Source organism: Silurus meridionalis, chromosome 24 (assembly GCF_014805685.1).
Source record: "Silurus meridionalis isolate SWU-2019-XX chromosome 24, ASM1480568v1, whole genome shotgun sequence".
NCBI classification, from domain to species: domain Eukaryota; kingdom Metazoa; phylum Chordata; class Actinopteri; order Siluriformes; family Siluridae; genus Silurus; species Silurus meridionalis.
This window is the reverse complement of record NC_060907.1, coordinates 12,844,682-12,860,276: the sequence shown is the minus strand read 5'-3', so window position 1 is coordinate 12,860,276 and position 15,595 is coordinate 12,844,682. Positions and strand designations below refer to the sequence as shown.

Genomic DNA, 15,595 nt, shown 5'->3' with positions numbered 1-15,595 from the left:
TGGTGAGCTGAATGAGGATAAATCAAATAGAATTGTAACCACGGCTGAGTTCACTTGTGATTAATCGCAACTTAATCGCACATTTTTTATCTGTTTTAAATGTACCTTAAATTAATATTTTTAAATATTTTTTATACTCTAATGAACATGTACATGGACAAATATGAATGTTGCAAATGTTTCTTTGTTTATTATTAGTGAAACGATACTCACATGGAGCATGAAGAGAAAATATTTTTGTAAATGTTTTAAAGTAATTATGGTGCTTTATTTTACGTCAGAACACCAAATGGAACTTTTGCTATGTTTCCACACGGACGGTTTTAATTGCCGGATGTGTGCATCATGGCGGATTTTGGTGCTTGATCTGAGACTCAGTGCATCAGTAAAACAAATGATTAGTTATTACATTTTTTAAAAATATCTGAGTAAAGAAAGGATGTCGTAAATATATGTGTGTTGCGCTGAAGGTTTTAATTTCGCCTCTTATATATTTATTTTTTTATATTTCTAATGAAAATGGTCAAACAGAAATGTGTTATTCGCGCTTAAACAAAATTAGTGCAGTTAAAGTTTATTTGCATTAACGCATTATTAACACGTTAAGTTTGAAATCTCTAATTGTGACAGTGTGTATGCCCAAGCAGGAGACACAGATTAATTAAGGTTACACATAACCAACACTGAATTTTGAACCACATGTCTTGGTCTTATGGGTTTACAGCCATAGAGCTACCAAACCAAGATAATAGTACAGTAACTGTAGCATGACACAGTTCAGGAATATTCAATTCAATTCACAGGTATCCATTCTTTTTGCAAATATATAAAGGTATATTTCTACAGACAATATCTAGGATAATGTTTATGTATGTATCTCAGCACTGACATCTATTGTTAAAGCCTCTTTAGGTTGAAACTGGTTAAAAATATAGCACTTTTGGGATTCAGTAATAGTGTCTTGTCTTCAGGTCACATATTTTTCAAGTACTTTATAGGTTTGCATATTCAGCTGTTAAACTATGTGGCCAAATGCCAAATGGATGCCAAGCTAAATTAGTCAAAGACTCATTTTTGTTGCCCTCTAAAATATCAGCTTTATCAAAACTTTTCAGTTTTCAATATTTTGAGAAAAAGAAATCATATTTGCACACATTTTCCACCTTAAAATATGTTAGCCAAGAAGACATATTTGAAGCCCATGCTTTGATCCTTTAAACTTGCATTAGAGCTACTGTATGTGTGCTGCTTTTGGCATGTAGAATGTTAATAATTAACCTAATTTACCTCCACGCATTAGCCTCAAAGCCAGAAAATCATTAACTTGGCTAACGTGTGGTGAGTCTTGCTAATTAAATATTGTAATATAATGACCCTCTCATCTTTCCATTTGACTGCAGGTTGCTTGGACTGCTGCATTAAATGTTTGGGGGGTGTACCATACGCCTCACTGGTGGCAACCATCCTGTGCTTTTCGGGCGTGGCTCTGTTCTGCGGATGCGGGCATGTAGCACTGACGAGCACCATGACAATGCTGGAGAACCACTTCTCCCACATCACAGCCGACCATGCCACCCTTGCTGACATGTGAGTCTGTGTAGGGAATATGGATACATGTGCATAGTGTTACATATATTTACCACATGGTACTAAAACAAGTGACAGAAAATGACAGCTGAGAATTTGTTCATTTCACAAGTTGTGTGCATTTGGATTGGTGGTTCTGTGTACTTGCAAAATATGTAGGACAAAAAAAAGAGAGGCAGTGGGAGGGAAAAGGAGAGACATGCAGACATAATGGGGCACAGGAAATAGGAATGTATTTAAGGTAACATTATGCATCACCATCTGCTGCAGCCTTGTGTATTGTGTCTGAATATATGTGATTAAAATGAGTCTGAATGCCACTGTATAATCACTAGATTTGTGCCACCAGATTTTTCACTTCAGAACAGCATTAAAAGATTGTTTTTGAACTACAGGGTTCAAACTACACCAGACTACAAAGGTCTATTACTTTATCATTAATGACAGTTTCTTTTAAAATTATTGGACTATATGAGGTGATGTAAGGGATAACTCATGATGGTCTAAAACTATATCCTTTTTTGCATGTTGTAGTAATGTCTTTGTGTGTGAGGTGCATTATTAGCACACCTGCATTTTATAGTAGATGCAGCCTTCCTTTACTTAACCCACATAACAGCACTGTTACTTTTATTATGTTTGATAAGATTGAATACAGAACAATAAATCAGTAATTAGTTGCAGAATATTTCAGCTCACTTACATTTTCAGTGGGCATTAGGTCAGGCAATGTCAAAAGCTTGATTGTCTGATTACTGAACCATTTTATGTGGATTTAGATGTATGGTTTGGATCATGGCCCAACCATAATCTAGCTGTTCTGCATTCTGTAATCTTTCCCATGCTGATTAGTGACTTAGACCTTCATGTCACCTCATAATTATACCCTAATTAAACAGGAAGTCATTAATAACTGCTTAAGAGTGCCTAAACACTCATCTGAACTTTAAGTAAATGAATGAATGACTGAATAAATAAATAAATAAATAAATAAACAACAAATGAGCAAACAAATTATTAAATAGGATTAGGTTTTGTACCCAATGTTTACAAGGGTAAGAATAATTTTTGAATTGATTGTTTTCATCTGCTAACTGTTTTTAGCAATTCATTTTGATATGCTTTTTTCCCCACTTTGTTCAAAACTAAGTGACTGGAATACATAAATGATATCATTATTGGAATCAATGGTATTAACTCCCAATAATTAACATAGTAGTATTATTAGGATAAATAATATTGTGTCACATTTTTGTGTGAAAAAAGTGTGAAAAAGTTTTTAATTTCATGTTAGGATTTCTAAACAAGCTGAATAACATGACCTGATTTTTAAAAATACATTCTTGAATCATTATGAAAAATCATGAGTTATGATTATAGATTAAAATTATGCAATAATTGCACTATTTTGGACATGATTAATATTAAATATAATAATAATAATATAATCATAATATTAAAATTTTAGAACAAACCTATATAATTTCCGCATTTCTGTGACTTTCGTTTTGAGGAAAAATTATATATTCTACTGTGTTTTCTATCCAGTGTTCAGATTCTACAGTACATTATCTATGGCATTGGCTCTTTCTTCTTCCTGTATGGAATTATCCTGCTGGCTGAAGGCTTTTACACGACCAGCGCGGTCAAGGAGATGCACAGTGAGTTCAAGACCACTGTGTGTGGCCGCTGCATCAGTGCCATGGTAAGAGTCAGGCACACAAATGTTTCATAACACACACACACACACACACACACACACACACACACACACACACACACACACACACGTACACACACATTTGCCTTTAAATGAACTTAAGTATCCAAAGTACTATGGTTTATTATTACTATAATGTTCCTATTATAATTTTATCAAAAGACTCTTTGCCTAATTAACTCAGTTTATGTAAAAAGACTCTAATGTGACTCATAACACACCAATTTATTCATAGAATGATATTAATGAGTCAAACACTGATTGATATCTAATAAATTATCATGAGCCAAAAACCTTCTTTTGAACGACTTAAAAAAACTGGGGGTAATAAGGCCACGGTGCTGTGGCAAGTTGGAGTCAGGAGATTGTTCCAGCATTTATTACTCATAAAATGTTCTGCTTGCTGTTGAACAGATGCTGCACTGTATGTTGGTGATAAGTAGATACCACCAAGCACGAGTGGCTGTTTTAGTTAGAATGAAGCCCTGGGTGAACTATGCCATGACCCAACGTCTCCCCCATTGATTAGTTTCAGCTTTAAAAAGCTTCAGCTACAGTCACTGGATGAGTAAAACTTATTCTCAGAGCATTCCACAAATTTGGAGACATTTCTGAGAGCTTCCTTTTCATATATAAATATCACCCTAAATGCATTTATTGCACAATTTAATACACGTCATTGTGCACAATTTATTAAACTCTCAGGACCAAGAACAAAAAACTCATTTGGCTAATTGTAGCATAAGATACATACAACATCTATATCCTTATAATATATGTCGTTTAAATTTGCCTTTTAAGATTCCCCTTACTGAATTCACTTCAGGACCTATTCAGTACAATCACAGAAATCCTTTAAGACATCACCTCAATTAAAAGACAATCAAATCAATAGGTGCTCTACAATCCAACTAGACTAGTTAGGTTGGAATTGTTTTGTTGCTACACACATTATGATTAACTAAATACTATAAATTATAATGTAATGCAGCTGAAATTAATATTGTTGTTCTATTTGTAACAGCATAACCTAAGTAATATACAGTTATTATCCGATTTCATTAAATGTATTAACCTTTAATATCCTCCTAACGAGATGAGCTGCATACACACCAATATCTTTTTCACGTGAAGTTTGTTTGAAATCTTTGCAAATGTATAAAAAATACAAAACGACAAAAAATCACATGTGCATATGTATTCACAGCCTTTGCCATGACACTTATCCTTGAGATGGTTCTACAACTTGATTGGAGTCCACCTGTGGTAAATTCAGTTGATTAGACATGATTTGGAAAGGCACACACCCGTCTATATAAGGTCCCACAGTTAAAAGTGCATGTCAGAGCACAAATCCGGATTGTTATCCAGAGACAGGAGTGTACAGATCGAGGCACAGATCTGGGGAAGGGTACATAAAAATCTCTGCAGCATTGAAGGTCCTAATCAGCACAGTGGCCTCTACCATCCGTACATGGAAGTAGTTTGGAACCACAAGGACTCTTCCTAGATTGGGCTGCCCGGCCAAAATGAGCGATAAGGAAAAAGATCTTTTGTTAGGAAGGTGACCAAGAACCCGATGGTCACTCTGAAAGAGCTTTAGCATTTCTCTGTGAATAAAGGAGAAACTTCCAGAAGAACAAACATCTCTGCAGCACTCCACCAATCAGGCCTGTATTGTGTAGTTGCCAGACGAAAGCCATGCCTCAGGAAAAAATGCACATGACAGCCTGCCTGGAGTTTGCCAAAAGGCACCTGAAGGACTCTCAGACCATGAGAAACAAAGATTAACTCTTTCACCTGAATGCCAAGTGTCATGTCTGGAGAATGCATGGTGGTGGCAGCATCATGCTGTGGGGATGGTTTTTAGCAGCAGGAACTGGGAGACTAGACAGGATCAAGGGAACGATGAATGCAGCAATGTACAGATACATCCCTGATAAAAAACACCTCCAGAGCGCTCTGGACCTCAGGGGCGACAGTTCCAACAGAACAAGGATTCTAAGCACACAGCCAAAATAACTAAGGAGTGGCTACGGGACGACTTTGTGAATGTTCAGCCCAGACTTGAACACAATTGAACATCTCTGGAGAGATCTGAAAATGGCTGTGCACCGATGCTAGCCATCCAACCTGATGGAGCTTGCGAGGTTCTGCAAAGAATAATAGGAGAGCATCATACTAAAAAAGACTTGAGACTGTAATTGGTGCCAAAGGTGTTTTAAAAAAGTATTGAACAAAGGCTGTGAATACTGTGAATGTTTAATACATTTGCAAATATTTCAAACACACTTCATAGATTGTTTGTAGAATATTAAAAAGAAAATAATGAATTTAAAGCTGTAATATAACAAAATGTCAAGTCAAGTCAAGTCAAGTTTATTTGTATAGCGCTTTTCACAACAGACATTGTCTCAAAGCAGCTTTACAGAAATCAACAGTTAAGGTGAATGGTGTGCATTTATCCCTGATGAGCAAGCCATGGCGACTGTGGCAAGGAAAAACTCCCTTAGATGTAATGAGGAAGAAACCTTGAGAGGAACCAGACTCAAAAGGGGAACCCATCCTCATTTGGGTGACATCAAGAGTTTGATCATAAATCTTTCAACACTACAGAACACTGGAGAGTGAGAACTAACATGAGCACTGGAGTATAAGATTATAAGTAAAATGTTCTTTCAACAGTCTTTGGTATAAAAGTAGGAGCTACTGAGCTCAACATTTGTGATCATCACAGATCCAGCATCAGCTTCTCCATGCCAGAGCCTTTAAACACTTCAGGAAGTCCAATGTCAAACTCGACACATGCAGTGGGATCCAATTGGCACTGGTTCGTCTCTAGATGGTTCAGGATGTTTGCGAGTTTGGCATCTACTGCTTTAAAGTCCATAATCTTCATGAGGTGGGACGTGACTGGAGCTGGCCAAACCTCAGGAAGCCTCGGGATGGGGAGAGAAAGAGAAGCAGTGGAGAGGAATTAGCGTAGCTGCTGTTCATGATATTAACAGCACAAGTTGATAATGTGCATGTGATCAGATGTTCTGGAGCACAAGGTTATGATGTGATGTGTGTTATGTGTAGGCTTTGCTAAAAAGATATGTTTTTAATCTGCACTTAAACTGGGTGAGTGTGTCTGAACCCCGAACACTGTCAGGAAGACTATTACAGAGTTTAGAAGCTAAATGTGAAAATGCTCTACTGCCTTTAGTGGACTTTGCTATTCTAAAATGTATAAAAAGTGAAGCGCTGTGAATACTTTTCGGATGCACTGTAAAGAAAAAGTCTCTCCAGACTGAAATACTTGAGTACCGATAAGCAAAAATGACTTACCTACAGTAACAAATTACTTTGTTACTGTCTACCACTGACTAATATATCCTACATTCTGTGCACATGCAGGCCATGTGTATGGTCATATCTAATTTATCCACATGTATAATTGTTTCAGTTTAAAGTGTGTGTGTGTGTGTGTGTGTGTGTGTGTGTGTGTGTGTGTGTGTGTGTGTGTGTGCCTGTGCCTGTGTGAATTTGCATGTGTAGTGGCTCTAATCCACATGAATAGGGCATAACTAAGTCACCATATTATTGTGTGAGTGAACAGTAACCCCATGTTCTGGTTAGGTCAAAATAAACTAGTTCATTTATTAATAAACAACAGCAAAACAACAACAAAAAAGCCTTGAAAGTATACTTGGCTTACTGTAGCTTGACATGTTAACTCTGTCTTTCACATTCAAATTATATTGCTAATATTCGAAATGAAGAGATAATGAACTGCCAATTTAAAAATCACTATAAATAGAAATAGATGTAAGCAGAACATGAAAGTTAAAACAGAGAATTCTTCTTCTTTTGGCTGCTCCTGTTAGGGGTTGCCACAGCGGATCATCCATCTCCATACTCTTCTGTCCTCTACATCTGCTTCTTTCAAACCAACTGCCTGCATGTCTTCCCTTAAACCTTCTCCTTGGCCTTCCTCTTTTTCTCCTTCCTGGTGGCTCCATCCTCAGTACCTCAGCTGTGGCATCTCCTTGTACTCCTGACTGCTTTTCTCATCTCTTCGCCAACCTCTTTCCCCTTATGCTTTCATGCACTTCCTTATTCCACCACCATGTCTCTTTGTCTTCTTTTCCCTTTCAGATGTCACACCAAGAACCTTTCTAGCTGTCTCCCTTAATATTTTCGCAGTACTTGCCAAATCTTCTAGCACCTCTTCACCACCACCGAGCCCCTGAATGACCGCTTCTCTGCACTTCACACCAAAGTCTTCCTCCTTCAGTTTCCACCATCTTATTCTTCTTTAAATCCTCACTCTCATCCTCTTCTTCTTTACCTCCAAAACCATCCTACAGACCACCATCTGATGCTGATTAGCTACACTGTCCCCTGCCAACACCTTACAGTCTCCAATCTCCTTCAGGTTGCATCTCCTGCATAGAACATAGTTCACCCATGTGCACCTTCCTCCACTCTTATGCATCACACTATCCTCATTCTTCTTAAAATACGTGTTCACCACTGCCATTTCCATCCTTTTAGTAAGATCTACCACCATCTGCCCTTCCACATTCCTTTCCTTAAAACCATACCTACCCATCACCTCCTCATCACCCTTTGTTCCCTTCACCTACATGCCCATTGAAATCTACCCCAATCACTAATCTCTCTTTCTTAGGTACACCATCTACCAACTTCATCTAATTCACTCCAGAATTTTTCCTTTTCCTTCATCTCACAACACACTTGTGGAGCATAGGCACTGATGACATTTATCATCACACCTTCAACTTCCAGCTTCACGTTTATCACCCTTTCAGAAACTTTCTTCACCTCCACTACACTCTTACTGTACTCTTTCATCAGCATCACACCTACACCATTTCTCTTTCCATCCACACCATTAAAGAACAGTTCAAACCCACCTGCAATGCTCCTGGCCTTATTCCACTTCCACTTGGACTCCTGAACACACAACATGTCTACCTTTCTCCTCTCCATCATATCAGCTACCTCTCTCCCTTTAGCAGTCATAGTACCAACAATTAAAGTACCAACCCTAAAATCCACTCTCCTACACTACTTTCCTTGCCATCTCTGTTGACATCTTTCCCCTCTCTTTCTTCACTTTTGGCCAACAGTAGCCCAATTTCCACCAGTACCCTGTTGCCTAACAAAACCTGTGGCGGCCGTTGGTAACCCGGGCCTCGACCGATCCGGTATCTGGTTCGTGATTTGCATGTCATTTGGCACGTTTTACGCTGGATGCCCTTCCTAACGCAACCCTACCCATTTATCCAGGCTTGGGGCCGGCACTGAGAGTGCACTGGCTTGTGCACTGGCAACCCTAATGGCTGGGTTGATGGTTAAGGAAAATATGATGCTCTACTTTCGTGTCTCTAGCAGTACATCTTTATATATGTTGGTATATATGAGTATGGTTCAGATTACCATATTCTGAAGAATTTGTTTTGTTTACATGTTTAAACATAAATAAAAAAAATATATTGTACTGTAAGCTTGTTGTTGCATGACCTAAAGGTGAATCGTAGCCATCTATACAGTGTATATCACATATGAATTGAATTAATTAAAAAAAATGTTTTTTGCTATTATTAAATGGAAAACATACATATAAAGATCTTATCATTGTGTTATACCTATAGTATGCTTACACTTATATATGTTTTTTATTGTAGGCAAGAATAAAAATGCACACTTTTTCTAATTTTTTCCACAGTTTGTGTTTCTGACCTACATCTTGGGCTTGGCATGGCTGGGCATTTTTGGTTTCTCTGCTGTGCCAGTCTTTCTCTTCTACAACATGTGGACCACATGTGCCGCTATGAAGTCTCCCATTGCCAATCTCACCTCTATTGATAACATCTGTGTGGATGTGAGGCAGTACGGTGAGTAATAAAGAAGTGAAACAGAATACAGCCTTTGTGCTGTGTACAATCTAATTTTCATTGATCATCAATAAAGACTTTGGCTTTTTGAGCATTAGAGAGAAAAAACAGGTACAATAAGCTGTTATATCTGTTCCCTAAAGCTTAGTTGGCATAAATGTGCCCTCAGGAATTTAAAGATGTGATGTTAAGTAGTATTGTGCATATTTTAATATAAAAAAGTAATTGAGCTCAAAAATACAAGATTTGCAGCTGTACAAACCAGTGGTTTGAGTTTATCTTTTGGGGAAAAAAAAAACTTTTTCCTGATACAAAACTTTCAAATGCAATATATTTCAAACCAACTTGAAAATGTTAAGCCTTTTTCTAACTCATGCTTGACACTTACTTGTCACATGGGATCTTTGGGTTAGACATTAAATCTTAATTTAATGTGTGGTGTTCTACTGTATTGCCAGGAGTTATTCCCTGGAATGCAAATCCTGGGAAAGCATGTGGACAAACCTTGGCTGACATTTGCAACACAAGCGAGGTAAAGTTCAACCCATAATTCCGAATGTTCTAGTGAGAAAAACGCATTTAAAATAAAAAAGAAAACAGGACAGATAGATTTACATTTTATGGCATCATCTAATGTGACTAATCTGTGATTTTTACCAAAAAAAACTTTCTATGTTTAGCATATATTCTCTAATAAATATGTTTATGAGTTTGCCAAAAGAAAATTTGAAAAAAGTGTTTAGCTCAGTTTACATGACTAAGGAGAGGGAAATATAATATATATTTAAATTCTTTTAGTAACATATCCCTACGTTAATGGGACTTATGCTGCTAGTAAGAAAATGAATTGTGTTAAATGTGTTGTTTTACAATTTTACTGCTGAAAAATGCCATATCTTAAGCATTAGGCAAAAACAAAATATATATATATTTTTTAAAAAACAAATATTTTTGTGTAAACAAACAAATTGTGCAAGGGAGTTTGATTTTCACTGTTCAGTGTGACATGACTCTGGTATGTCTTTCTTCTCTTACCATTACAGTTCTATTTGTCCTACCATCTCTACATTGTCGCATGTGCCGGAGCTGGAGCCACTGTGATTGCACTGGTAGGATTAAAAACAAAACTTATGTACAAATGATGTTTCTACAAACGACATGCATTTACATCTTACCATAACATGATTGTGATTATTGTACTAACTGAGGCCTTCGCAGAAACGTTAAGACTATTGTCATGGTGATTAAGGACATTCTTAATTGTAGATAAGGGCATCTAAACCCTCATGTTTGTTTGCCATTTACCCATAGAGCATCTTTTAGTGCTTTACAGTTTAAAATGACCTGATTAGTGAGAGTACCCATGTTTGGAAGTATGTCCTCCCCCATTACCACAGACAACACAACCATTCCAATAGACACTCACTCCCACAGATACTTGCCCACTCTGGCCCACTCCCAAAGATACTCTGGTCACTCCCACCCACTTATTTTACATTTACTCTCTACCACAGATACTCCTACTACACGTCCTTAGACACTACTCTCACACACTCTAACAGATACTCTCACCACTCCCACAGACACTACATTCACTCCCACAGCCACTCCCAGCCACCCCCTTAATTACTGCAGATACTCCCACCAGTTCCACCCTCTCCCACAGATACTTTGACCTCTCCCATTCACTCCTACAGTTACTCTGACTTTCAATTTGTCAATTTCAGGCCAAACATAACATGAGGATTAATGATGCAATGCCAAAGGTTCATTGTCCACTGCCCAGTGTGCTTTGCAAACTGTGACTCCCATTTATACAGAATTGCGGTCCATATCACCCACTTGCTCTCTTCTCCTCTGCTCTCTTCCTCCTAGCTCATCTACATGATGGCCACCACTTATAACTATGCCGTGCTGAAGTTTAAGAGCCACGACCACAGCCACACCACTAAATTCTAAAACATGCAATTTTGAGAGTGTAAACACAAAGTGAAGACAATGTTTTGAAAAAAAAAAGAGATAGAAGTGGGTTGAGAAATGTAGAAAGGGAAATATAGCAAAGAAAAGTGTACTACTGACACCATGGACCATGCTGTAGCTTACTGAGGATTATATTGTTTATCACAAACATGTAGTGCAGTAAATTGTGTCTTGTTGTTGGTTTCTAGAAAATGTTCACTGAACTCATTTACACCAATGTAAAGGTGGTCTTAAAAACAGTGACAGCCATAAGACCTGTGATATTAACGTTAACCCAAGTCTATTAGAAATATCTCCAATACAAGTGTGCATAGAATCTAATGCGTAAGTAGTCTCAGGCCCAGGATCAGTATTAAGGGACTTGATCTGTCCATTACTTTGTACCATAAATGCCCTGAGGCACCAGCAGTTAAAGCCAAGGAAGTTCAAGTACTACAGCCTGAGGGAGTTTATTTAGTGGATTATTGCAGTGAATGAAAGGTCAGTTGAACCATTTGGTGCAATGATTGGTCCCAATTCAACTTTGACTTTCAGTTCTCATCAATTGTACCTGTGAAGGGCATGAATTGTACTTTTACAGATCCTGAGAGTTTATAGACTTTGCGATGTCATTTTCTTGTTTTTGTTTTTTTGTTTTTTGTCATTTTTTTGGTGGATTTTACTGACTTTGGCCATGTTTGGACTTTTTGTTCACTGTCAAGTTTAAATATAGAATTGCTTCCAAGAACATTAGAGGCTCTTTCCTAAGTCTTAATTGGAAATAAACATTTAATATGCAGAACACAAACCCTTTGTCTTTTTATTTAGTCATATTCTAGCTTATTACATTATTACAAAGTTTAATATGTACAGTATCCAACAAGTTATAAATAGGTAAGACTACTATTCCAGAAATAATAATCTTGTAATGTTCTAGAAATGCCTGCATGCATGCCAGTTCTAGTTTATTTCAGATGTTTATTAGAACATTGTTCACCCAGTGTTTTCAGTTTCCAGTTAGACAAAAAGAATCCCTAAAATTATTGATATGTCAGTAATAATAAATAAATATATGTATAATATAAAACAGTAAAAATGTTGCAAAACTTATATATAAAACTGTTCCCTGGTTCTGGTGGTTTTGACTCAAAAGTACAGTACAGAAATCAGTAACAGTATAGAGAATGTTCTGCTAATCTAAAATTGTTTGCTGTTTTAGCTCTAAACAGCGTCCTAACGTAGCTTGACCTGTTTGCTAACATACATCTCATCCTTACTTAACATCATAGCCATTCTTCGTGTTACTACACATTCAATACATTCAAGTTTTTTTGTCATTAAAATTGTCCTGTAGATGCTAACCGAATTCTCTAACTCTTATGGCTAGTATTAGCTGACTAACCCACTCACTGCTAATACCCCACTCCCCCCTTCCTTTCTCTTCCTTCCTTTTCTCTTTCTCCCTTTTTTTCCTCGTCCCCATTCCTCTTTCCTGCAGGTGCATTACCTGATGATCTTGTCAGCAAACTGGGCGTATCTAAAGGGTGCGTGTCAGCAGACTCACGCCTACCAGGACATCAAGACCAAGGATGATGGCGAGCTGCAGGACGTGCAGTCACGCTCCAAGGAAGGCCTCAACTCCTACTCGTAAATGAGGCAGACATCAAATTAATTCCACAATTAAACACACACACACACACACACACACACACACACACACACACACACACACACACACAAAACAGAGCTAACTAACATTGCCTAGTAGTGTGCTACAACAACAGTGTGCTATAGAGCAGTTATGACCATGATATGGCATCAGTTATTGGTTTCACATGAAAGTCATATGATGTGTTTTACTCAATGTTGATAAGATGATTTGGAAATGCATGGAAATGCTGTTCTGAATAGTAATTATTCCTGGGTTTTTTGTTAAGAACTAATGGCTAAGAGTGAAAATTCCTGGTTAGGACTGTGAACACTGTTGACGTAACACACAACCTCACAGCACTTACTGTCTGCACTAACATGCTACAGACATTTTGCAGGAACTGAGTGAACGTGTATGAATGTTGTTGTTTTTTTAATACTTCATAATGTATGCCTGGTTTAATATGAAACTTCTCTGATCTCTTTCTCTTTCGCTTTTAGTTAATGGTTTCCTAAACAGCTTTTTTTATTACTAACATTATTTTTGGTCTTTTTTTTTTTTTTATACTGGTACTTGACACCATGGGTATAAAAAACGTTAGATGCCGCATTAGCCATTGCTGCTAGACACAGAAGATTGGTTGTGGAAAGATCCCGGTCTACTCGCGTAGGGTAAAATAATAAGTGCAACTGCCAACAAGACAGTGGTACATGTTGTAGGTTGGAAAGAAGTTGTCATGAACAAAAATTCCTGTCTAAAGCAGACTTTTTTCAGATATTTTACAAAATCACAAAATGTATTAAAATAGACAGTAATAGTGACATAATAATAATAATAAACATTTAGGATTTCAGTTAATTGATTTCTTACTTAATCAACTTTTTTTTTTATTAGAAGTGAATGAGAAATACCTTAAAACAGAAAACACTTTTACACCAATACAATAAATATAAGAAATATAAATTGTCATAAAGCTTCTAATACCGAGCAACAGTAAATCTGACATATTTTCACGTTGATCTGGACTCTAACAGAGGGCGTCATTACAATGTTCAGTATGTATCCACCAGGTTAGACTGTAATATTCCAGAAGTAATACATGTCTTTTTTGGTCCACATCAACTTGGATGTCTTGTATATTATAATGATAAATGATTAACTTGCATTTTCAAAACCACTGTTTTACGTAGCCTCTTTCTCTGAATTGTACAACATATCAACAGTTTCCAAAAAAAAGAAAAATATGATGCACTTCAAATCAATAAACTAAACCTGTAAAATTATAGCATTATGTCTAGGCATAATTAATTATAGCATTATGTTATAGCATTATGTTGTGTTATAACTCTGATATGTTGCACTATTCTGAAATCAAATACTCATATATTTATTCCGTCTTTAAGAATTATTATCCTACAAGGGAATTATTACAAGTTATTATTAATTGTAAACCAAGTATCTATTATCATTAAACCAATGAGCAACAATGTTACTGAAAAAATTCAAAAGTACAAACAATTAAGTGGGAATATTAGAATCTTAATGAATAACGAATGTAAAATTTAATCTGAGAAAATAAGGGACCAATATAAATTTAAAAATTTGAATAAGATTTTTATAATAAAAATGTTAGTATTAGTATTAAAATGAAACAATGAAAAACTAATATGATCAACAGTGGAATTAAATAAATACTACTTTAATCTAATATAACAAATTAGCTAAAATACTGCATGTGAAAAGAAATAAATGGACTCCAGGTGGGTGCATTTTTCCCTCCCATTCCCCACAGCTGTAAATGTTCATCCAGGAGTGAAACTCGCATTGCAACGGCCAGCACAGAAATTATAAAAAAGCTGAAATTATGTGGCATCATGTGACATTTCTAGTAGAAAGTGAGACCAAAATGTGTAAAATGTCTTATAGTGATAGTGGGAAAAAAATAAAAAAAACGCTGGACCTTCAGTTTCCCATTAGAATATTTAACTTTTATAAATATGCTTTTAGTGGTTCTTTGCTCTCTTCTTGTGGAACTTTTCGTGGCTTGATATTTACCAATTTTTGTGATTCAACCAGTGATTCTCTTTATTATGTGCATATAAATGTCACCCCCTCCCCCCAAAAACAAACAAATAAATAAATAAACAAAAACAAACTGCCATGTACAAGTACAGGATTTTTCCATGATTTATGGATTTTTATAATCAAACCTTGCTTTCACAGCGTTTATATATACTATAGTAGTGTAAATCATTTTATCACCAGTTTCAACTTTCTCTCTCGCTCTTCTTTCAGACATCTTTTTTTGAAAGCATGTTAGTGTTGTCCACTCATTCAGTGCTGAATATTGAAGTTTCTTGCTCTGTGTTCTGTTCTGGTATAAGGGGACGTGACTGCAGGGATGTGCCCACAAGTACGTTTTTTTTATAAAAAGATGTGTGCCTGGATGTTTTATCGTTCCCTCGTTATTGCATGATGGAAAGATGATAGTCCTCTTTTTTTCACTCTGTAGGTGATGTGTAGTCCATTGTTCTGATGAATTATAATAGACGGTGTTTTCCCTCCTTTCTCCCTGATGGTCCCTTGAAAATAATTAGCCATTGTACGTTGATGGGATTGTAGTCCTAGATGTTTCATAGTCCATTTGATTTGAAAAGTTTTATGAATCCTGTAAAGTGATTTTTGTAACCTTCTCTAGTAAAAATGATATTTTCTATGATCAACACATTCTGCCTTTGGTCGTTATTCAACATACCAGCTTTGAATTAAATT

General features: G+C 36.5%; 1 protein-coding gene across 3 annotated transcripts in view; it reads left to right on the top strand.

Moving 5' to 3' along the window:
* The window catches only part of gpm6ba (glycoprotein M6Ba), a 46,413-nt gene extending 30,867 nt beyond the window's left edge, over positions 1 to 15,546 (top strand). For 2 of the 3 annotated variants that reach the window (XM_046837526.1, XM_046837525.1), the window contains exons 2-7: positions 1,401 to 1,587; positions 3,136 to 3,292; positions 9,045 to 9,213; positions 9,672 to 9,745; positions 10,257 to 10,322; positions 12,671 to 15,546. In XM_046837526.1, coding sequence (XP_046693482.1) covers positions 1,401 to 1,587; positions 3,136 to 3,292; positions 9,045 to 9,213; positions 9,672 to 9,745; positions 10,257 to 10,322; positions 12,671 to 12,823 — 806 coding nt within the window. In that variant the 3' untranslated portion in view covers positions 12,824 to 15,546. Of the gene's footprint in view, positions 1 to 1,400; positions 1,588 to 3,135; positions 3,293 to 9,044; positions 9,214 to 9,671; positions 9,746 to 10,256; positions 10,323 to 11,088; positions 11,981 to 12,670 lie in introns of those variants that run through there. The other variant, XM_046837527.1, reaches the window with a different exon arrangement.
* The last annotated feature ends 49 nt before the right edge of the window (positions 15,547 to 15,595 follow it).